At 44.4% G+C, this 24,317-nt stretch overlaps 2 protein-coding genes across 14 annotated transcripts in view; one reads left to right on the top strand and one right to left on the bottom strand.

Moving 5' to 3' along the window:
- Positions 1 to 6,809, top strand: part of srcin1a (SRC kinase signaling inhibitor 1a) — a 145,844-nt gene extending 139,035 nt beyond the window's left edge. For 11 of the 13 annotated variants that reach the window (XM_055891954.1, XM_055891919.1, XM_055891945.1 and 8 more), the window contains one exon: positions 1,118 to 6,809. In XM_055891954.1, the coding sequence (XP_055747929.1) occupies positions 1,118 to 1,678 (561 nt within the window). In that variant the 3' untranslated portion in view covers positions 1,679 to 6,809. Of the gene's footprint in view, positions 1 to 669 lie in introns of all 13 variants that reach the window. The other 2 variants (XR_008755479.1, XM_055891996.1) reach the window with 2 other exon arrangements.
- The window catches only part of LOC129829955 (formin-like protein 1), a 19,803-nt gene continuing 1,814 nt past the window's right edge, over positions 6,329 to 24,317 (bottom strand). Inside the window, exons 2-25 of the mRNA XM_055892015.1 lie at positions 18,199 to 18,282; positions 17,502 to 17,588; positions 17,152 to 17,225; positions 16,690 to 16,773; positions 14,912 to 15,055; positions 14,648 to 14,759; positions 14,484 to 14,560; positions 13,933 to 14,026; positions 13,342 to 13,416; positions 13,124 to 13,234; positions 12,845 to 12,994; positions 12,600 to 12,701; positions 11,939 to 12,482; positions 10,907 to 11,031; positions 10,453 to 10,655; positions 10,012 to 10,246; positions 9,845 to 9,913; positions 9,653 to 9,733; positions 9,280 to 9,409; positions 8,992 to 9,155; positions 8,762 to 8,863; positions 8,100 to 8,204; positions 7,794 to 7,890; positions 6,329 to 7,544 (exon numbers count right to left, since the gene is read on the bottom strand). Coding sequence (XP_055747990.1) covers positions 7,480 to 7,544; positions 7,794 to 7,890; positions 8,100 to 8,204; positions 8,762 to 8,863; positions 8,992 to 9,155; positions 9,280 to 9,409; positions 9,653 to 9,733; positions 9,845 to 9,913; positions 10,012 to 10,246; positions 10,453 to 10,655; positions 10,907 to 11,031; positions 11,939 to 12,482; positions 12,600 to 12,701; positions 12,845 to 12,994; positions 13,124 to 13,234; positions 13,342 to 13,416; positions 13,933 to 14,026; positions 14,484 to 14,560; positions 14,648 to 14,759; positions 14,912 to 15,055; positions 16,690 to 16,773; positions 17,152 to 17,225; positions 17,502 to 17,588; positions 18,199 to 18,282 — 3,114 coding nt within the window. The 3' untranslated portion in view covers positions 6,329 to 7,479. The remainder of the gene's footprint in view (positions 7,545 to 7,793; positions 7,891 to 8,099; positions 8,205 to 8,761; positions 8,864 to 8,991; positions 9,156 to 9,279; positions 9,410 to 9,652; positions 9,734 to 9,844; positions 9,914 to 10,011; positions 10,247 to 10,452; positions 10,656 to 10,906; positions 11,032 to 11,938; positions 12,483 to 12,599; positions 12,702 to 12,844; positions 12,995 to 13,123; positions 13,235 to 13,341; positions 13,417 to 13,932; positions 14,027 to 14,483; positions 14,561 to 14,647; positions 14,760 to 14,911; positions 15,056 to 16,689; positions 16,774 to 17,151; positions 17,226 to 17,501; positions 17,589 to 18,198; positions 18,283 to 24,317) is intronic.

Below are 24,317 nucleotides of genomic sequence, written 5' to 3'. Positions count from 1 at the left end.
ACACTCGTGCTCTGGCATAGCTCTGTTAGCGTTTGGCACTGCCTGTCTTCTGCCAATGCCCTGGTACTGCCACTCGCCTCCAGCCTTCCTCTATGAGAGAGACTGAATGCTGGCAGACTGCATTTACAGAGAATACACCCCCTATACGGTATAATGTGTACAGCGTTACCATAATGTCTCACTGCCAACACAGCGCCATCTACTGGTATACTCTAGCATCACACAAAGGGGAATATGCGTGATGCTGTTCATTTAATGTGTTTTGCATTTTTAATGACTCGGACGTCCATTAAAAAAACAGTCAAAACCGTAACGGACAACCTGTACACTTCTGTTACATTTTCACTTCAGACTGTTGGTATCATAATACAAAAAAAAGAATGTATTGTCTCATTCTGTGTATTTGGCACTCTTGGCTAGCATCAACATTAGCTGATACTAACCTGAATTTCCTGTGTTTGTCTCATGTTCTCATCTCACCCCTCCTTCCTCACCCCCCACCTCTCACCCCTCGTCCCTTACCCCACCCTGCCTGTGCCTCTCAACACCACCTGTTCCTGGGGCGCCACCACCACCTCACCCACCACCCTGTCACCTGTGTGATCCTCCTGGGCCATCCTGTACCACCCGGCCCACCCCTGCGCCTCTGTGACCTCTGACCCTGCACAGTGAGTGAGGGACCAGCCTGTGCTCCGTGCCTGTCCTCTCCAGACTCCTCCTCAGCACCAACCACCTGACTACAGAGCTGCATCTGACCCCCCACCCCATCCCCTGCTACTCCTGGTCCACGCCCTTAAGCCCCCCTCCTCTCTGTTGGCTTAACATGGGTATTGGCAGTCTCTGACTCCTGTACCCTCTCATGTCCTACATTGACCCCACGATGCACAAGATATCTACCACTCTCCCCTTGGTGTGTTTGTGTGTGTGTTCTGTATGTTTGTGTGTGCGCATGTCTGTGTGAATGGAAGGGTGTTGTCGGGGACCACTACCAACTATATGACTGTACTCTCTTCTTTCATTTCTCTTTTTCCCTGAAACCTTTCCAATTTTCCCCAATTCTCCATGTTCCTCCTCCTGTTCCTCCTCTTCCTGGTCTGTCCCTGGGTCTGACCCATAGGCCCATGGGAACAGCAGCAGCAGTATTGAGCCCCTCCTGTCAGGCACCAAAGCTGCCAGTTTCTCCGGCCGCCTGTCCTCCAGTTCGGCCTCGACTGTGTTCGCCCCGGGTCTGAGGAAGTATCCCCAGGAGGGGGCGCTGTCTTCCCTGACAGCCTCCTCCAGCCAGGCCAAAGCCCTGCTGGCCAGCCTGTCAGCCTCCAGCCTATCAGCCTCCAGCCTGAGCGCCGAGGCCCTGCTCCTCTCCTCCACCTTCCGCCAACACCGCCTCCTACGCGAGCAGCAGCGCGCCTCCTCCCTGCCCCTGTCCAACGGTCGCTCCTCCAACTCCACCAACACCTCAATCACCACCTCCTCTTCCTCCTCCTCCACCTCCCCCACCTCCACCACCTCCACCCCCTCCTCCTCGCCCTCCTCCCCAACCCCCCTGACCTCCCTCAACCTCTCCTCCGTGGGGCTCAAGCCCAGCGGCCGCAGCCTGCAGTGCTCCGGCTCCATCAGCTACAAGGAACGTGACAGCAAGACCCTGCCCAAGCCTGTCTCCCCTAGCAACTCACAGTGAAGTACAAGAGGATGGATGAGAGGAGGAAGAGGAGGAGGAGCGCAATCAAAGCAACATCACATGCCAAAAATGAAGAGGAAAACAAATACACTAGTCCCGCCCTCTACCCTAGCCCTCAATGCCAAGAGTCACATGCAGCGACACATATCAGTGGGGAGTTCCCCAGAGTTGACTTTCTGAGTGTCACTTTGCTGCCCTTGGTCTCAGTCCAGCAGCCAGAATCTTCACATATCTATAATTATACAGTACAAGAGTTGATGGTGGTTCCTCTCTGGCTCTCCCACTCAGTAGTACTGACAGTTTCCAAGACCCCCAGAGAGAGAGCTCAAAGATGGGCCTCGGCCTCCTCTCCCTCCCACTGCCTTGTCTGGTCTGGTCTGATCCGGCCTGGTCTGGTCTGGTCCGGTCTGATCTGGTCTGGGTGGGCAGAAAAACAGTGCCAGTACTTTATGAACCCTCAGTTTATCATCGCACCATTTGCCAAATCTTACTGGAAGGAACCTTAGTGGAGTAGATGTGATATCTAGACTGTGACTTATATTATACAGAGTAGAGTTGCAATAATCAACGAGTACAGTACAGTAGTCGTGTGTGTTCAGAGCTATAGCAGTCGTATTCCATCACCTGGCACAATGTGAATCTGTAAAGAAAAACAAAGCTAAACCAAGGTGGTGGTTTCCATTCTGAGACAGTTTTCTGTTTGTTCGTTTCTTTATTTTGGACTTATTGCATCACCTATGTAGAAGTCTAAACTGGTGCTATAGTTCTCCCTGTTTTGTAAAGACTTTACATGAATGAAACGGATCCCATTCAATGTGACTGTACATTCCACTGTTTATCTAATGCTACACCCCTGAAGTGGCTTTAGGCTTCTTCTCTCCGGCATCTGATTCCATTCTTACCCTCGTTCTCTATGGCCCCACTATTAGCACAGTTTGGCAATGGAGGAAAAGGCCAGGGAGCTGCTTTTGTTCAAGTCCTCTGGTTTGAGAGTCTGCGCACAATTGTATCGCCCACAATAGCACATTATAGGAACAGTAATGTGATATTACAGTAGACCCGTTATTTAACGACTGAGCTGGTACACGAAGAAGGGAAAAAAGAAAAAAGAAAATAGATTTAAACATTGAAAGTGATCGTTAAAGAATGTAGAATGTGTAGACATGAATGTTGCACGACAATCAGGACGTATCCACAGTTGACGGGTTTTGCCTTGGACTGGCGTTCCCTGCTGCAGTGATTGCACTCTGAACTCAACACACGCTCACGTGACCAGGCACAGGCATACAGCAGTAGATGCGCGCACGGTCTCCGACACGCCAGTGAGACGGAGATCCACCAAACTGTTTATGAAAAGCACAGTCTCCAGTTGTTTTGAGTCAAAACTGTTGACTAGATTGCCCATTTCTTAATTTCATGACTGTAGAACCACTGGTCATGAATTAACCCACACCGGTTTGATAATGCAGTCCTTTAGGTAGTAATCGATTTGAATGGTTAAAAGGAACAGAATGTTGAGAGAGAGAAACAACGGCACAAATGAATTCCCTTCTGAAAGGGACCAGAGATGTGGACCAGCTGATTAGTATTTAGCTGATTATTTACAAGACATGTGGCACAATGAGTTTCATTTTGGCCTGTGTGTATTTTCAGTATTTGCTCTAGATAAAACCCACAATAAGTTTATCTGGACCTCCCCCGACACAGAAGCGGGCTTAGCCCACAGCTGTTGGTTGTGCATTAGTAAGGTTTCCACAGGATATGGCTGCTTTCGTTCTGTGAAATATGTTTCGGAGAATAATTTGGTTCATGTACGAAGGCAGCTCCAGGGTATATGAGTGTTCTCCCCTTAAACCGGAGTGCTTACGCAGATCACTGGCTCCATTCCTCACAGCTGACTTAAGAGCTCGGAAGTGTTATAAGGATAGAAACACACTTTCATCAAAGACGTGTCGATGGTTTCCCTGCTGTTAATCTTACGCCAGCAAACACTCTGAAGCTCTCTTTCTTCTGTGATGCGTCACCAAGGCGACCTAGGGGGTTATGGCTGTGTGTAGTCCTAGTTCATTCTTCAATTGTTCAGGAGACAAGTGCGTGAAATTGATTCTTTGCGGCATTGAGATGAAAACAATTGCTTGTGAACGAGGCCGGTGTCAAGTGCAGACAGCTTGAGGTGGGAGATTGGTTGTGGTTTTCATGTTTGAAGGCTAGTGTAATAACAAAGTGCTTTAACTCTTCTCTACTGCTGGTTAGACATGTTTATCTGGACGTCACTGTTTGACACCCTTTTGAATTTAAGAAGGCTATTATTTTTTGCAACTTGCTATCTGTGCTGTCCTTTGGGGGAGATGTGTCTATGAATCAAACCCTTCTTGGAAGAGGTTCCCACTGGACCTGTATGTCTGACTGCCATGGTACTGTTATAATTGCACAAAATGATCGATGTTGCAATTTCCCCATGAGAGCACAGAGTGGACCTATCTGCATGAACCCTCTGGAACTTTGGTTTCATTGGAGACCCACCAAAGATACTGTTCTTGCTTATAGCAGTACAGATCGTGTGCACGTTTGTGTTTTTGCAGGCCGAGGAACCTTGGAATGATGGTCCAAATCAGATCAGTGGCTTCGACAACATATGGCTGTAAAGATCAGAACAAAGGGCGCACACACACACACACACACACACACACACACACACACACACACACACACACACACACACACACACACACACACACACACACACACACACACACACACACACACACACACACACACCAGAGTGTGTCAGAATGTAGCCGTGGCACCGCAATAAGCACACCGTCTGTTCTGTCAGCGAGAAAACGGTAAGCTCACGGCGCAGCGAGTTAGTTAAGCCTCACACTGGCTGCACTGTAGCAATGCAGGACTCGAGCCCTGGGTTTTATGAAGTGAAGCCAAATGAAAGAAATTCACTTACACATTCAACTCCACACTCAAATCCATAACTCCCAGCGCTGCTTTTGTGTCTGGCAGGGTGATGGGGAGGAAGGGAGGTATTCACACTTCGCTGCTTTTACACAGGAAAGTCCAAGATGAGAACCCCAAGACTGCGTGACAATGCGTTTTTGAATCACCATAGCACTAGTGTTATTGGACAGGAGATTTCAATATGGCTGAGTCTTGGAGGGGTTTATTGGTAGTGGGGATGAGGAGAGGAGGATGGAGAGTGGAGACACTCGTAGTGAAAGCCCCTGGCAATCAGAGAGATAGTTCATGCAAACTTGAAATGAAAAGTAAAATAAGGATACATATATAAATATATCTTCGTTAAGATGTTTGTGTATAATATTAATATAATTGTGAAGAAAGTGTGACACATAGGTCTGGATTAAATTATTATAATGTACAATTTAAATCATCCTCTTTTGGGGATTTATATAAGTAGGCATTTTGTACAGACTTTCCTTATCAATTCTTCAAGAGAGATAATGTATTTCACATTAGCAAATTATTTATTCATAAGCAGAACATTTTTATATTGATTTGAAAATATTTATCTGTATAGAAGACAGAACAGGTATGTAATATACAGTGGAGCTCATTTTTAATTCTGGGATATTTTTATTAGCACTATTTTTAACAGTTGTGTGAGTTTCCTCTTTTGCTGGCCTGCTGGCCCATGCTACTGGTATGTTTAGGGAGAGGTTGCCCCTGAGCTGGTCCAGTACAATGTCTGCTCCCAGGCCTCCACTAGCTAACACTCATTTTGTGGTAAGGGGAGCTGTTCCTAGACCTGTTCTTAGGGGCGTACCTTTTCTTTGGAACTTCTGTTGGTTTACTTAGTCCTCTTCTAGTCTCTGTTCTAGTCTTTGTATTACAAGGCACTCCCTATACCTGACTGATGTGTTCTTCACCCTTGGCTGATTCCAGTGGTGTTAGAGAGAAGTCTGGTGGGAGACAGCGAGAGAGAGAGAGAGAGAGAGACAGGTGGGGATGAGCGACAATACTGTGAAGTGGGCGTTTACCTGATGATGCAACATGACCTTGCTGCTCGGATTGGTTGTATTGATCGACTGTGAAAGGACTGTTCACAAGAGAGGGGTTGGCTGTTCCTCCTGAAGGTATCCCACTAAAATGAATAGCCCATACTAGAAACCCCTCTGCTGGTGGTACGATAGGATGGCATTACATCATTATGGCCCAAAGGTATTAACGGAGAAGGATCTCAGCATTGAATAAGTCATTTAGGTTTCAATGACAAACCAAGAGCACATAACACAGATAATTATGGAGCATTCGCTTTTTCTTCATCATCATAATCATTGTCTATTGAGACATGTTTGGTTCTGTTTTGAATAAATGAAAGCGACATGTGTGTATTATTTGACCTGCTTTCTGTGGTGTGTACAGTACTGTATGAGGTTCTGACATGAGTGTGTACAGTACTGTATGAGTTTCTGACATGAGTGTGTGGATGTTCCAAAATCTTGGCATCGAGAAGAAAACAAAACAAAACGATATGTAAATAGACGGAGTAATTCCTAGAAAGTTCAACAACATATTATGTCCAAAATAATGTTTTATTCATTAAAAGATGATGGATACAAAGGTATATTCTAAAACAATGCATGAAATATTGTCAAGCAATCGCACGGTGCAGTTGAAAAGTGTTGTCTACGTGTTTTCTTAAAGAACAGAGCGAGATAGAAAAAGAGGTGTACCACTTTAAAGGTTTACAACGGTAGAGAACCAGACCTTTTTACCTTGGATCTTTCTGTGACACAGGCATGTTCAGTCTTACTGTGATCAGTGATGCTACGGTGATGATGGCTGAGAGTGAGGAGTGTTCCCAACAACCCGGAACGATCTGGAACACTTCAAAGCACCTTCACCAGAAAAACCCACCAATTATGATCTCCCACTTGTAGAGTAGTGTGACATAATGAACAATACAACAAAAAAATAGATCTATAGAAATATAAATACCTACTGATACAGGACATTCTGATTTATCAGTGTGGATGCCATGATATTCTGTGAGAAATGTGATTTTTTTTTCTTTCTGTGAGAAGACCGGCAGTTGAACCTGCTTCCTTTTGTACATACTTGCTGTGGTTGTGTGTGTCTAATAAAGTGCAGCTCTCTTGTACAGTCGGAGTCCGGGTTTGGCTTTATCGTAGACAGTACCGGTAAGTTGATCTTCTCTCCCTTTTGGGATCAGTAAAGTATCCCGTCAGTAGGTGGAGTCCCTGCGACAGGTCCAGCGGCGGCCCTCAGATGGGTCATTGTAGTATTGTTAACTGGGTATGGAATGCTCTCGCCGCTCATCCCGCCTGGGGCTAGGAGGATGTTTCATGTACAGACATAACGTGAACACTCTGATATGACTACAGGGCACATAGACTTTCTAAAGGCTTGGCAGGTCACGGATCCACTCTAGGGTAAGCAAGTACTTGAGTCATGAATTTGGAGTGATACAATAATGTGAAACTTGTTTTTTTTTTTTTTTTAAGAATGTACTCATTAAAAGATGAACGGAACAAAAACTTGAAAGTTATTTTAAAAAGCTAAATGGATAAAAATGCACCAATGTATTTGTATGTTACACATTTGCTCATGACGTATAGTTACAGAGTCAATTCATACTGTTGTTTAAATGTGTATTGATAGGTAAAAGGCCATATAATCTTCAGTACTAATGTAGGTGTATTGTGTATGTACAGTACAGGTATGTATTTGTGTTCTGTGTATGCATACACATTGACATTGAGTGTGTACAGTAATCTCAGTGGAGTTGTGGGTCTTGGAGCTGGAGTTGTTCAGGTGTCTTGACGCGGTGCTGGTCTCCGTCCATCTGTTGCTCTGAACGGTGAGTTCCTCAGGTCTGGGACAAAGCACATAGACACAACCACTGAAACTTAGCAAGGGGTATCTATCTCCGATTGTACTGGGGAAAAGTGTGGTAATGATTTACATACATATAAAGCATTCATGTATTTTATAGTGCCTTATAGCACACTCATAATGTGCTATGGCATTGACTATAAGCATTCTTAACTCTGTTTTATAGATCATAAACTACAATATAAGACTATAGTGCACAATGTATTCTAGCCGTAGTGGTTTGTCATACCTGTGATGATGTCCTCCAGGGCCCCATCCTTCACCTGAGGCTTCACCTGCCTCTTCTTCAGCTCCGCTATCAGGTCCATCTTGGGCATCATGGGAGACTGGCAGGGGTCAAAGGGTAAAGCTGACACATTGGCATATGAGGTATGGACCACACTAGAATGACTAGTCACCGGTCGATCAGTCATAAGGGAAGCTACAAAACGATAGTACTCCATCTCCACCTCCTTTTTTAACTGACTGTATGGAATGTAGAGATTGCGGTGGATTGAGTTGGTATGGGGCATCGGTCTATAGTCTATTGTCCTACCTTGTGTCCTGCAGCCTCTTTCTTTCTAGGGGAGGGAGACTCTGCTTGGTTCTCACTGCTCTGGGCCTCCAGTCTCTTCTTCTGTTCATTATCCTTCTCTGCTTGCTGTGTGGGACACACACACACAAAACAGGTCATTAGAGGTCCAACACAGCCGTTTAATCTCAATATCAAATAATTTCTGAGCGACAATTAAGTACCTTGCTGTGATTGTTTTCAATTCAAATGGTAAAATAAACAGAAATAGCGTCTTAGCTAAATGCTATTTCTCAAGCAAGAATTGTGCTTGGGCTGTCTAGACGTGGTCTGAGAGAGGGCCCTAACTGGAGGAGCCTAATAGGAGGAACGTGTAACCTGAAAACTAGCTGTAAATGGCAGAGAGGAGGGCAAATTTTCTTTGTTATTGGTCTATTAACTTACCAGGTGGTCCAAAAACCCCACCCGACCATGCCAAACAGCTCTTACACCAAAAGTGCATTATCGTAATGTTCACAATTTCACAGTATTATTCAAACATAGTGTGGAAAATATATATAAAACAGGAAAATCACATTTTTGACTGCACTGCCCCTTTAACAAACATGCATATAATTACAAAATGCACAAGTTAAACATAATGAGCTATTTCCTTATCCTTTCCCATTATGGGGGCACCACCTCACCTTATAGGCCTTCATGAAGCGGACAAACAGAGGGAAAAACATGGAGGGTTGTGTGGTCTTGGGGTTCTCTCCAAAATACTCCACCACCGAGCCATACGCCTCCTAGTGGAGGAGGTGAGAGAGGAAGAGGAGGAGAGATGACGCTCACACTAAAATATGTATTGAACATCTTCTGTGGAATTATGTGTGTTGGATGTGTCTATTAAGTTCAAATGCTATGAGATTCCAACCTGAGCCGTTTTGCTGTCTTTGAGTAACGAGTCCAGTAATTCACTGTTTGTCTTGACAAAGTCCCTCAGCACTGTGTTGTCTTCCTGCACCAGGAACTCCTTCTTGGTCACTTCCATTCCCCTCTCCAGAGAGCGGATATCCTGAAGAATACTGTCCAGAGACACTGAAACACACAAACACAGGAGAGAAACAGGGCGTCAGTTATTCTCACTATGAAGAGCTGCATTTTTTTCAAGCTGTGTGCACATGTGTGTGTGCGCGTGCAACCGTTGATTGCGTTCCCGCACCTAGGCCAGCCTTGTCCACAAAGTGCAGCTCAGTGTGGAAGTTGTTGAGTTCAGGGTATTTCTCCTGGACGATGCTGGAGATGAAGTGTAGCAGGGTCTGGGAGCGGTCTGTAGACTTGGTGTCCAGCAGCTGACAGGACAGAGACAAGGAGAGGGACAGATGGAGTCATCTCCCAAAGATGGACTGGCCTGCCTATCAAGATACCATAGCGCCCTCAACAGTCCAAAACCTTGCTTTAGCTAATAGCGACTTATTTATCGCTATAGAGTTTAAGCCATACTATTTCAAGCCGGTTAATCTCTACCTTAGTGATGGTTCTATTCATGTTAAACAAGGGAAACAATTTTGCCTCAAGAGCAGAGGGGTACTCACCAGGTCCAGACTCTGCAGGCGGAACCCATAGGCTGCACCCCTCTTACTGCTGTTCATGTAGTTCCCAAAGGCTAGGATGATCTGTAAAGGAGGAGCCAGATACAGAATGTGTTACATAGACAGTGCAGGCCTGTTTAAAGAGGCTCTCTGATTGGAGGTTAGCAGTGACGGACAGGGATGCCCTCCACTCACCTCTAACATCTTCTTCAGCTTGGCCGAGGACTTAATGGACATGGACGCTGTGATCATGGAGTTCAGTTGCTGTAGGTGAGATTATGAATGACTATAGTATCAGATACTGAAGAAAGTCATTGTTGTACAGATACAATTTCACTGTCTGTCCTGAGCAACTGACTTACCGGCTGCAGACGTTTGACGCTCTCGGGGAAGTTGCCCATGAAGGTGAGGGTGCTGATTCGCTGGGCCAGACGGGGGATCTTCCCAAAGCGCATCATGAAGCGGTCCTCCTCTGCCAGATCATCCAGCGGACGGCCCTCCTTCTCATAGTTCTGGAGGAGCTTCAGCTCGTAGTCTGACGGGACAAACCTCTCCAGCAGCTCCAGGAAGTCCAGCCCCAACGCCTGCTGGTCATACCTGGAGAGAAGGAGGGAAAGGAGGAGGGAGGGAGAGAAGTAAGATAGTAAGGAAGGGACAAAAGAAGAGTGTTAGGGGAAGGTGGGATGAGGAGAAAGAGAATGAAGGGATTAAAGAGAACAAAAAAGGCATAAAGAAATTAAATGAGTGAGAGAAATATGTTTACTAAGGAAAGGAACAGAATAGGAGAAGATATAGTTCCATACGTCTCTATAGCTGTGCAGATGTCTGCGGGGCTCCTGCCTCCCTTGCGTAGCGTGATGGCCAGGTTCTTGGCCTTGTTGCCCTCGATCAGGTTGACCTTGCTGGGGGCCTTTTGGGCCACTTTGACCTTAAGAGTGGACAGAGCTGCTGGAGGACCCTGGGCCTTGGTCTTAAACTGCTCCTCAAACGCCTCCATGTTCAGCTCCTGACACAACACGCAGAGATGGTTAGAGAGGGAGGGTAAGGAGGGGAGAGAGAGAAAGGGGCAGAGAGAGGAGGGAGGTTAAGGAGGAAGAGATAGAGAGAGAGAGAGAGAGAGAGAGAGGAGCGGAAAAGGGTCAGGAAGAGGGGAGGAGAGGAAAGTGGAAAAAGGGGGTCAGAGGGAAGGTGAGAAAAGGGAGAATGGAAGAGTAGAGTTCACTCAGCATTAGTATCTGTGTGGAGGTTTGGTCTTACCCCTAAGACCTGCTCGTCGTCCAGCTCGTGGAAGACCGTGCCAGTCACCTGGTTGGGCTTCAGTGCCTGCCAGTTGAGCAAAGGCATCCGGAACTTAGTCTGGATGGGTTTCCTGCTTTTACCTCCTGAGAGAAAGAGAGAGAGTAGGAGAGAGAATCAATCACAGTTGTCAATCGCCAGTGCACTCATTTCACCCTTCAGCAAATTGGACGTATACAAATTCATGAGATTGACTGACAATCTGATTAGCATAGAGCTCTCTCCTATTTGACCTCTCACACCCTAATCTCTTTAATCTCTCCTCTATATTCATGATCTCCCCTCTCAATTTTCTAATCTCTGCTGTAGATCGCTACTGGAGGGGAATAGGTGGAGTGGTATCAAATACATTAAACACATGGTTTCCACATGTTTGATGCCATTCCATTCGCTCAGTTCCAGACATTATTATGAGCCGTCCTCCCCTCGGCAGCCTCCACTGATATACGCATTTAACTGCCAGAATAATGGAAACACTTAAGATACAAAGTATATTGAAAGCAGGTGCTTCCACACAGGTGTGGTTCCTGAGTGAATTAAGCAATGAACTTCCTATTATGCTTATGGTCATATATAAAAATGCTGGGCAGGCCATTATTTTGGCCATTATTTTGGCTACCAAGGCTATGCCCCCATATGATGACAATGCCCCTATCTACAGGGCACGAATGGTCACTGAATGGTTTGATGAACAATGTAAATCATATGCCATGGCTTTTCAGTCCCCAGATCTCAACCCAATTAGACACTTATGGGAGATTCTGAAGTGGCTCCTAAGAGCATTTTCCACCACATCAACAAAACACAAAATGATGGAATTTCTCGTGGAAGAATGGTGTCGCATCCCTCCAATAGAGTTCCAGACACTTGAAGAATTTATTCCAAAGTGCATTGAAGCTGTTCTGGACCTATTAAGACACTTGATGTTGGTGTTTCCTTTATTTTGGCAGTTACCTGTATATCTCTAATGAAAGCAGTTAAGAGTCACCTTACCGGCTTGGCTGTCTCCAGAAGGTGGGCCTCCTGGTGGGGGCGGAGGTCCAGCGCCGGGTGGAGGAGGAGGTGGGGGCGGACCTCCCCTGGGAGGAGGGGGAGGAGAACGGGGAGGTGGGTCACCAGAGCCAGGCAGGGGAGGAGGAGGAGGAGGAGGTGGAGGGGGTGGGGGAGCAGGTCCACCAGGCCCAGGAGGTGGAGGGGGAGGAGGAGGGGGGACAGAAGAGATGGCTGAGGAGGGAGTGGCATCAGGGACGTCTAGGCCAGGGGCACTGGGGCCAGTGGAGCTGAGCAGAGGCTCAGAGGCTGGGGCGGGGGCGTACTCGATGATGGTGACAGGCACTACCTGGAGGTCTAGGGCCCCAGAGGGGGTGCGTCCCAGGCGGATTAGCCCTCGGTCCTGCAGCTCCTGCACCTTGAGTTCCAGCTCAGAGGAGGGCTGGCTTAGACGCTCTCTGTCCCGCTCCCTCTCCTGGCTCATCTCCCTCTCCCTCTCTCTCTGCTGCAGAGAACTGACCTGGGAACAGGAGTCCCGCAGGCTCTCCTGTCAGTCGCACACACACAAAGGCAAGGTAAAGTTATTATCACACAACCACACACATACCTTTCTGTCTGATACAATATATGGTAAACAGTCCACAATTCATTGTACAGTGCAGACCTTGAGCAGCTCTGTCTCCTTGGTGGCTTGGAGGAGCTGTTTCTCCAGTTCAGCCATCCTCTCTGCAGACTGGCTCTCAATCTCCTCTAGCCTGGCACTCAGCTACAAAACCACAACACGACATGACACAACACGACAACACAACATTCGGAGGTCACAGACAGAGACATAAAGTAATTGCTGGCATTTTTTAAATGTGTGATTTGAATGAATGAGACTGTGTGTGTACAGTGTGTATCACTGACCTGTGAGTTGTGCTCCTGCAGTTCGTCCACATGCTCCAGCACCCCGCCCCTGTTCTCTGCATCCTCCAGCAGAGCCCCCACATCAAACACGTTGTCCAGGTAGGCCTGGATCTGAACCTGCAGCTTCTCACTCTCTGTCTGCTTCAGAGACTGACACACACACACACACATGATCGTCGTTACCCTGACGGTTTCTTTTCGGTTTTAAGGAGTTGGTTTTGCGGTTGTGACGGTTCCATTTTCCAACAATGAGATGAGAAGGATAAATGGAGAGTTTACCTCTAAGTACTGGTCCAGTCCGTGGTGAGTGAACTCATATTGCAGGTGCACACGGAAGTTCATATTCTCCACCGAATGCACCACAATGTTAATGAACTGCATGGAGGCCACCTGAAGAGAGGGATCATCATATTTGATCTTTAACCTTTCAGAACCACACTGTGAGTACATGCAAACACATCAGCCAGGAGACTTAAAGCCGTTTTGTGTCCACGTACCATGAAGTCAACGTTGCTGTCGTCGTTACTAAAGTACTCCATCAGTTTCTCGAAGCGGTTCTTCTCTCCGCTCACCTGAGTGAAAGGACATGGGGAAAGACGTTCCTTGTTTCAGTGACACAGTCATGCACTTCAACAGATGTCCACACGAGTGTGTAGGTTTTACTACTTGCTACAGTGTGTGCGTTTGTATTCATAGAAAGCTGATCAAATTGGTCCACTTCTGCTTTAAACATTTCTAACATTAAATCTATTATTAGTCGTGATGGTCACCAATATGGAAAGTCTATATCGATATCAGTTGAATATTTTCAGACTACATAACAGTTGTATAAAGGGGCCTTTCAGTATGGTGAGAACTGGTTACGCACTCACAACATGATGTCTCCGTGTGAGTGTGTGTTTTAGAGTTCTAAGTGTGCTCGGTGTGACTAAGACAGGGTGTGTCGTGTATCAGTCATGAGATTACTTAGAAGAGAGAAATCTTGGTCCCGAGAACACACAAATGAGTAGGCTAAGGTGAGATGACACAGAACATATTGGTAAAGTAAAGTCTGCTATAGTGTGGCTAAGATTGGTAAATCTCTTCACCTCCTTGAGGTTGTCGAAGGCGGCGAGAATGATGTCATGACCGCCCCTCACAAGACACACAGCAGCCAACAGCTCCAACACCAGGGCTTTGGTTCTGTAGAGACCAGGAATATAATACCACATCACACACATCACACACACATGCACAAGCATGCACACACACATCACACACACATGCACAAGCATGCACACACACATCACACACACATGCACAAGCATGCACACACACATCACACACACATGCACAAGCATGCACACACACATCACACACACATGCACAAGCATGCACACACACATCACACACACATGCACAAGCATGCACACACACATCACACACACATGCACAAGCATGCACACACACATCACACACACATGCACAAGCATGCACACACACATCACACACACATGCACAAGCATGCACACACACATCACACACACATGCACAAGCATGCACACACACATCACACACACATGCACAAGCATGCACACACACATCACACACACATGCACAAGCATGCACACACACACATCACACACACAGGTGTTCATACCTGGGGTTCTTGTTGTTGAGACTGAGAGTGATCTCGTTGACGCAGCGTGGGTGAGTCATAACTTGGTTGAAGCCCGACTGAAAAAGTGATCATTAGCGTTGGAATTTCACAATTTCGCACTCCATATCACAGTCATGCCCACACACCACACAACACACACACACCTGGTAGTTCATGATGGCACGCAGACACATGATGCACACATGGACGTCGTCCCTCTGACTGGCCAATCGAGAGATCTTCTGAGTTCTCCTACTCTGGGCCAGAGAGGTTATGCTGCAAAGGAGATATTGAGAAGATGGAGGAGATGGTGGTCACTGGTCAGAAGGTCCCACTTTGCAGTAGAACATTTTATGGTGAGATTTATCCTGTGGTCTCTAAGGCTTGCTGAGTGAGACTCGGGTCTCATAACGGCTGATGGTTCTTACCGTACGGTCAGGGCGCGGGCTGCTCTGGTCATGCCGTGTGTAGGGGAGCTTCCTGTACTCTTATTCAGGTCCTCCATGGACCTCTCCACTGGCTTCCCTCTCTCTGACAGTGTTCCCCCATTCTCAGCACCCTCCAAGTCAAACCTATTACCAAGTACACAAACATATAGTCACATATAGATAATCAAACATTAAATCTACAGTACCAGTCAAAAGTTTGGACACACCTACTCATTTTCTTTATTTTTACTATTTTCTCCATTGTAGAATAATAGTGAAGATATCATAACTATGAAATAACACAAATGGAAACATGTAGTAACACCCTTTGCCTTGATGACAGCTTTGCACACTCTTGGCATTCTCTCAACCAGCTTCATGAGGTAGTCACCTGGAACGCATTTCAATGAACAGGTGTGCCTTGTTAAAAGTTAATTTGTGGAATTTCTTTCCTCAATGCATTTGAGCCAATCAGTTGTGTTGTGACAAGGTAGGGGTGTATACAGAAGATAGGCCTATTGGGTAAAATACCAAGTCCATATTATGGCAAGAACAGCTCAAATAAGCAAAGAGAAACGACAGTCCAGCATTACTTTAAGACATGGTCAGTCATTACAGAAAATGTCAAGATCTTTGAAAGTTTCTTCAAGTGCAGTCGCAAAAACCATCAAGCGCTATGATGGAACTGGCTCTCATGAGGACCGCCACAGGAAAGGAAGACCCAGAGTTACCTCTGCTGCAGAGGATAAGTTCATTAGAGTTAACTGCACCTCAGATTGCAGCCCAAATAATTGCTTCACAGAGTCCAAGTAACAGACACATCTCAACATTAACTAGTCAGAGGAGACTGCGTGAATCAGGCCTTCATGGTCGAATTGCAGCAAAGAAACCACTACTAAAGGACAGCAATAAGAAGAAGAGACTTGCTTAGGCCAAGAAACATGAGCAATGGACATTAGACCGGTGGAAATCTGTCCTTTGGTCTGATGAGTCCAAATGTGAGATTTTTGGTTCCAACCGCCGTGTCTTTGTGAGACGCAGAGTAGATGAATGGATGATCTCCGCATGTGTGGTTCCCACCGTGAAGCATGGCGGAGGAGGTGTGATGGTGCTTTGCTGGTGACACTGTCTGTGATTTATTTCGAATTCAAGGCACACTTGACCAGCATGGCTACCACAGCATTCTGCAACGATGCGCTATCCCATCTGGTTTGCGCTTAGTGGGACAATAATTTGTTTTTCAACAGGACAATGACGTAAGACACACCTCCAGGCTGTGTAAGGGCTATTTGACCAAGAAGGGGAGTGATGGTGCTGCATCAGATGACCTGGCCTCCACAATCCCCCAACCTCAACCCAATTGAGATGGTTTGGGATAAGTTGGTTTGGGATGAGTTGGACCGTAGAGTGAAGGAAAAGTAGTCAACAAGTGCTCAGCATATGTGAGAACTCCAAGACTGTTGGAAAAGCATTCCTCGTGAAGCTGGTTGAGAGAATGCCAAGAGTGTGCAAAGCTGTCATCAAGGCAAAGGGTGACTACTTTGAAGAATTAAAAATCTAAAATCTATTTTGATTTGTTTAACACTTTTTTGGTTTCCATATGTGTTATTTCATAGTTTTGATGTCTTAACTATTATTCTACAATGTAGAAAATAGTAAAAATAAAGAAAAACCCTTGAATGAGTAGGTGTATCCAAACTTTTGACTGGTACTGTATGTCTCATTGATACTGTACGGGATTCTGTTAAGACAGACGGGGAGGCTGCAGGGATACTCACGAAGCGTCACACTGGGCGTAGGACAGGTAATCCACCAATACATCCAAACCCTGGTTCTCTTCATTCAGAAACTCCTGGGCCCAGCTATATAGAGAGAAAGAGAATTAGAACACGATACTACTTTAAGGACACTTGAGTCAGTCGTACTGGCTGATGGGATAACTGTGGGACCAGTCCTGGTCAAACCTAACATAGCAAGCGTAAAATAAACGCCTGAAACTAGATCCCCTACATACTGGTCTTGACGAGAAGAAGAAAGAAGAAAAAAACTGTGAGGGGAGGTTCTCATCTGCACTGTTCAACCAATCCAGTAAATGTGGAGGAGAAGTTAAGATAGAGTGTCGCCTTATTAACGTCCAAAAGCGGAAATTGCGTCACAGGCTCTCTTTCCATTTCCCATGAAAACCGGAACACCTGGTTATTGGGGACTCGGCAGAGGCTAATCCTGGTCCAGTCACTCACCCAATATGATTAGTGCGGAGGGAGATCTCCAGCTCTCTCAATACCTGGGTGGACTCCTGGACCCGCCTCTTGAACTGAAATAGGCCAAAACCACACAGAGAAGCTCTATGACTGAAGGAAACGCACAAACATTTATATCAGTAGTTCAGAAGTTGTTCTAAAGAGACTGGCCTTATATTATTGGCTTAACGGCTTTGTCATAAAATGCAAAGACATACTACTACTGTAGATGTAATATTGTTATCCCATTGTTCCAAAACACGCATATTTAGTTCTTGAAATCCCTGGCTACGGTGAGAATGACTAGAAGCTCTATGAACGTGAGCGGGGGGGGGGTACTGTACACCCACCCTGCGGGTCACTCCTCCTTGGTCCTGATAGAAGCTCTTGATCTTGGTCAGATAGGTAGAGGGAGGGTTCTTCACCTGGAACCGCTCCTGACCACACAGAATGGAGGGAGGAAGGAGAAGGGGATGAGGGGAGTGAGAAGACAAATGACACAGTCAAACACAACGAGCACCGCAAACCACCCTGTTACCATGCCAACCTGCTGAAGGGAAACGTGCTTACCACAGGAACCCATCAGAGGTGTAGTGTTTTGCTAGAAGACTATATGACCTTTTTGCACTCTAACCTACATTACATATCGGCAACCGAACACCAGCAATACACATTTATTTTTCTTTACGATTATTTCCGTATGCTGTGTTTTTAGAACACTTAATCTCAGATACAATCATGGGTTACTCTTTATTTTAACGGTCGGTAATAAACCATTTATAAGGCATTTACAAAAAGATTACACACCATTTATGGTTAGGGTTAGGTATGGGTTAGGGTTAAATAGGGCTCGCTTTAGATTAGGGACTGCAAAAATACCTTACTTATGATTAGTAAATGGTTTATAAATGTGGGAGTAATGATTAATAAATGGTTTATTACGGACCGTTGAAATAAAGCGTTACCCAACCATGTAGAACTGTGTATGTACTAGTGCATGAACCAATCACCCCATATAAGGCGCCCAACAAGACGTAATGCTCTTACCTGATCACAGATCAGCTCCCACTTCTTGTCATTGTCATACTGACTCAACAGCTTCAGCTTGTCTGGAGGCAAGTTCATATAGCTCTGAGAACAGAATAAGGTGCACTTCAAAAACCTACATCAATAATGACATGAAACTGTTACTGTGATTACAACTGGGGCCTTTGGGGATCTTGTATTTAAATGAACTCTGAGCGGTCTACAATGGCATGTTACCCAGTAGACTTCAATTAAGCAGTGCCTGCATAATAATATCATCTTAAATAAGACTTTTCTTTCATTTCTTCCTTCACTACCAACCAGCCAAAGCTCCTGTGCACATTGTCATAACGCTTCCTGTTCATGCCATGCTGTTCAAATGTGATCAGAAACACCAGATGTCCCCACCAGAGGTATTAGTGAACGCTATCATCATCCTACACTGCGGAGATGACTCACTGTTTACATGTATTGCTGGTAACTAATGGAAACCATCTGTGAGCATGTATCAGGTCTAGTCATGAGCATTTTCAAACACATACAGATAATGCTTCTCCATTCTTCATTGAACGTAGTGGGCCTATACAGTAGTCGTTTCGCCATGATCTGTTTGAGTGAGTTGCAAGTGGATTTAACCTGATTGATTCAATAGTTATTCGTCTCTATGACAGGTGAACCACGTGGCCCTTTCTACAAGAAAATATGGTGTGTTTATATCACGAGAAGCTGATTCAACTCTGTCATGCCTATTGATTAACATGGGGAAATACAATATATTTTTTAAGCATCATTCTCATGTGACACGACACACAATAACCCCATAGATGTTGCCGGCCAAACTACCCGCTAATGAAAGCTGTTTATTTAAGGCATCTAAGACGAGCGATGTTTTAGTTGAGGCAGTCTTGGGCCTACTAAGAAAGGGTGTGGACTGTGGTTAGATATGCAGAATTTAACGTTCTCAAGCGACAGTTTGTGGCTTCCTCTTTACACGTTAACAAACCCTTGAGGTTTGACATGTGTGCCCCAGTCAACATGGGCTTTGCTGGGGACATAGCTATAGAGTTTGGGTGGGGTACAGTATGGGAGGGACCGATGGTGGAATTTGAAGGACAAAGACTAGCAACAGAAAACTAAATGTACTCAATGTGTATGTGAATATGTGCTGTACATACACATGAGGTTACTCATACACACATACCCACTCAGAAAGACATATAGTACTGTACACATTAACGCACGCGCACACACACACACCTACATTTTTGAGTATGGGTCGTTCCATTTGAGGCCGGTTGGATGTACTGCCAAATTCTGTAAAACGACGTTGGAGGCGGCTTATGGTAGAGAAATGAACATTAAATTCTCTGGCAACAGCTCTGTTGGACATTCATGCAGTCAGCATTCCAATTACACCCTCCCTCAAAACATGTGGCATTGTGTTGTGTGACAAAAATGCACATTTTAGAGTGGCCTTTTGTTGTCCCCAGCACAAGGTGCACCTGTGTAATGATCATGCTGTTTAATCAGCTTCTTGATATGCCACATCTGTCAGGTGGATGGATTATCTTAGCAAAGGAGAAATGCTCACTAACTGCTTGCAACCCAACTTCTTACAAGTTCTGTTAAATCGATATAAAAGGGATCTCTATTGCTGACAGAGATATTATCATCAGTCAGTTTACAGATGACACCACCCTTTTTTTGAAAGTCGCTGACCAGATTCCTAGAGCAGTCGACGTGATAAATATTTTTTCCAAAGCATCTGGTCTTTGCCTAAACCTTAATAAGTGTGAATTGTTTGCTGTTAAAGACCGTGTGATACCCTCTATTTGCAATATTCCAGTCAAGGAAGAAGTAACATACCTTGGGATTACCATATCTAAGGACCAACAGGAAAGATGCTCATTAAATTTCATACCTATTATGGAAAAAACAAAAAGAAGTTGAGCCATTGGTTGCAGAGGGATTTATCCTTGAAAGGTTGAGTATTGCTTTCTAAAGCTGAAGGTATCTCCAGACTTACTTATGCAGCCCAGTCTCTACAACTTGACAACAAAATAGGTAAAGCGGTTGACCAGATGCTTTTCAACTTCATTTGGAAAAATCGTACACATTATATTAGGAAATCTGTCGCTATGAACACATATGAATATGGTGGTGCCATTATTTTTTTCTTCCTACTTTGAATAATAGTGATAAATTGGGCTAAACATTTCTTAAAGAATTCTTAAGGAATTTCATCACTCATTATATCTTCTCCCATTTTGGTGGCTTCAATTTTATGTTACTTTGTAACTATAACATTGATAAGATTCCTACAAAATTTGTAAAATTTTGTACATTTTATAAAAATAATTGTTCATCGCATAGGTATTTCATTTGGAACAATAAGGATATTTTGTATAGAAACAAGTCTTTATTTTTTAAAGAACTGGTTTAATAACAGAAACAGAAATTTGCATCCTGCAGCACAAACTCCAAAAAGTTCTGGGACACTGTAAAGTCCATGGAGAATAAGAGCACATCCTCCCAGCTGCCCACTGCACTGAGGCTAGGAAACACTGTCACCACCGATAAATCCACGATAATTGAGAATTTCAATAAGCATTTTTCTACGGCTGGCCATGCTTTCCACCTGGCCACCCCTACCCTGGTCAACAGCTCTGCACCCCCCACAGCAACTTTCCCAAGCCTCCCCCATTTCTCCTTCACCCAAATCCAGCCTGTACTAGCCTGTTCAACCTCTCTTTCGTATCGTCTGAGATCCCCAAAGATTGGAAAGCTGCCGCAGTCATCCCCCTCTTCAAAGGGGGAGACACTCTAGACCCAAACTGCTACAGACCTATATCTATCCTACCCTGCCTTTCTAAAGTCTTCGAAAGCCAAGTTAATAAACAGATCACCGACCATTTCGAATCCCACCGTATCTTCTCAGCTATGCAATCTGGTTTCCGAGCTGGTCATGGGTGCACCTCAGCCACGCTCAAGGTCCTAAACGATATCAAAACCTCCATCGATAAGAGACAATACTGTGCAGCTGTATTCATAGACCTGGCCAAGGCTTTCGACTCTGTCAATCACCACATTCTTATCGGCAGACTCAACAGCCTTGGTTTTTCAAATGATTGCCTCGCCTGGTTCACCTACTACTTCTCCGATAGAGTTCAGTATGTCAAATCGGAAGGCCTGTTGTCCGGACCTCTGGCAGTCTCTATGGACAACTCTTTTCTCTGTATACATCAATGATGTCGCTCTTGCTGCTGGTGATTCTCTGATCTACCTCTACACAGACGATACCAGTCTGTATACTTCTGGCCCTTCTTTGGACACTGTGTTAACTAACCTCCAGACGAGCTTCAATGCCATACAACTCTCCTTCCGTGGCCTCCAACTGCTCTTAAATGCAAGTAAAACTAAATGCATGCTCTTCAACCGATCGCTACCAGCACCTGCCCGCCCGTCCAGCATCACTACTCTGGACGTTTCTGACTTAGAATATGTGGACATCTACAAATACCTAGGTGTCTGGTTAGACTGTAAACTCTCCTTCCAGACTCACATTAAGCATTTCCAATCCAAAATTAAATCTAGAATCGGCTTCCTATTTCGCAACAAAGCATCCTTCACTCATGCTGCCAAACATACCCTTGTAAAACTGACTATCCTACCGATCCTTGACTTCGGCGATGTCATTTACAATATAGCCTCCAACACTCTACTCAGCAAATTGGATGCAGTCTATCACAGTGCCATCCATTTTGTCACCAAAGCCCCATATACTACCCACCACTGCGACCTGTATGCTCTCGTTGGCTGGCCCTCGCGTCATATTCGTCTCTAAACCCACTGGCTCCAGGTCATCTATAAGTCTTTGCTAGGTAAAGCCCCGCATCTCAGCTCACTGGTCGTATTAGCAGCACCCACCCGTAGCACGCCCTCCAGCAGGTATATTTCACTGGTCACCCCCAAAGCCAATTCCTCCTTTGGCCGCCTTTCCTTCCAGTTCTCTGCTGCCAATGACTGGAACGAATTGCAAAAATCACTGAAGCTGGAGACTCATATCTCCCTCACTAACTTTAAGCACCAGCTGTCAGAGCAGCTCACAGATCACTGCACCTGTACATAGCCCATCTGTAAATGGCCCATCCAACTACCTCATCCCCATACTGTTATTTATTTATTTTGCTTCTTTGCACCCCAGTATCTCTACTTGCACATTCATCTTCTGCACATCTATCACTCCAGTGTTTCATTGCTAAATTGTAATTATTTTGCCACTATGGCCTATTTATTGCATTTACCTCCCTTATCTTACCTCATTTGCACACACTATATATAGACTTTTTTTCTATTGTGTTATTGACTGTTTGTTTGTTTATTCCATGTGTAACTCTGTGCTGTTGTTTGTGTCGCACCGCTTTGCTTTATCTTGGCCAGGTCGCAGTTGTAAATGAGAACTTGTTCTCAACTAGCCTACCTGGTTAAATAAAGGTTAAATAAAAAAAGTAAACATTTGCATATCCTGCTGGTGAGTCAACTTTTTAATGCAGAAGTATCGTTACTCAATTATGAGGATTTTTTTTCTCGTTACAATATCCCTGTTACACCTAGAGAGTTCGCCATAGTCTTTGATGCTATTCCATCTGGAACTCTCATGTCGTTTAGAGGTGTAACCAGACCTCACCTACTTGACCTACCCTCTCTTAATCCAGTAGACTCTCCAATAGGAGAAATGTGTTTCTCCTTGCTCCCTCAGAACAACAGATCTATACGTGCTTTATTTCAAAGGGATATTGTATCCATTCCTTATGTCCCAACTTACTGGAATACATTTGTCAATAATATCTGTTAGAAAAAAGTCTGGTTATTACCACACAAATACCTGCTTGTTAACAAGGTCAAAGAGATCTCTTTCAGAATGAGCCATAAGTATTACCCTACGAATCATTACCTGAAGAAACTCAAAAAAGACATTACATTAACTGTACTTTTTGTGTTCAGCATCCAGAAACAGTTCTGCATTTATTTTGGAATTGTCTACATGTAAAGAAATGATGGCAAGATATTCATACTTTATAATTGTTAATATTCTCGATGACTTTAGTTTTTTTTATGGGAGAATGTGCTGCTCGGTTTCCTTAACTATAATCAAATTTCATATTCAGAAATGTAAATTCACTAATAAAAAACCACTCCTCCGTGTTTTCTATAAGGAATTCGAGCAGTACATTAAGACCATTCCACATTCTTTTAATAAGAAAGTTGTCAAAACAATCAATTTGTCTGTATGTTTTAAGGTCTTTGTATAATCTATCATTTGTTGTAATACCTAGCATATGTTTTCATTGTCTGTTTGTATACTTCTTGTATGTATACTGATTTTTCTGCCATAAAAATAAATAAAAAAGACATGCTCACTAACAGGGATGTAAACAAATTTGTGCACAAAATTTGAGAGAAATAAGCTTTTTGTGCGTATTTCTGGGATATTGTATTTTAGCTCATGAGAAATGGGACCAAAACTTTACATGTTGCGTTTATATTTTTGTTCAGAATAAAAATGCTTTCATTTTCGCATATGTTGTATCTTAGACCCTATTTTACATAATCTGAGGTGTTTGAGTTGTGCCCGTCATTGGTTGAGACACAGCATACTCTTAAATAAGTTTATATTCACTCATAAAAATAAATCAAGGAATTATAAAATAGTTACAATCCCTATTTGTAAGCTTTTAAATGATTTCAAACGCAACTGTTTAACTTTTCCAGTGAAGAAGACATGGATTTCTCATGGTAGGTGTGGGATATGCAAAATGGGTCAACTTTGAGCTCTTCCATCTCCTAAATCTTTTGGCACTCAGGTCCACTTCTACCATAGGAAAATATGTATAGAAAGTTTAGTTGAAATCAAAAGGGGTGTGGTCAAAAGTGATTGAAATCAAATGGAACAACCCACATTTCCATTTAGAGACCCTATATGGGTACCACAGTATGAGTCATAATACCCATAAAACCTATCAGTCAAACAAGGAAATGGTTCCAATCGTTTTTACACTATTCATTTTTCCCATGGGGATTTTAGAAACACTTTAATGCTAATTAGCTGCTAATTGGGCTATCATACAGAACTACAAATG

This window comes from Salvelinus fontinalis, chromosome 2 (assembly GCF_029448725.1).
Source record: "Salvelinus fontinalis isolate EN_2023a chromosome 2, ASM2944872v1, whole genome shotgun sequence".
Lineage (NCBI taxonomy): Eukaryota > Metazoa > Chordata > Actinopteri > Salmoniformes > Salmonidae > Salvelinus > Salvelinus fontinalis.
Note: the sequence above shows the minus strand (reverse complement) of the source record. Positions and strands in the feature narration are given on the sequence as shown.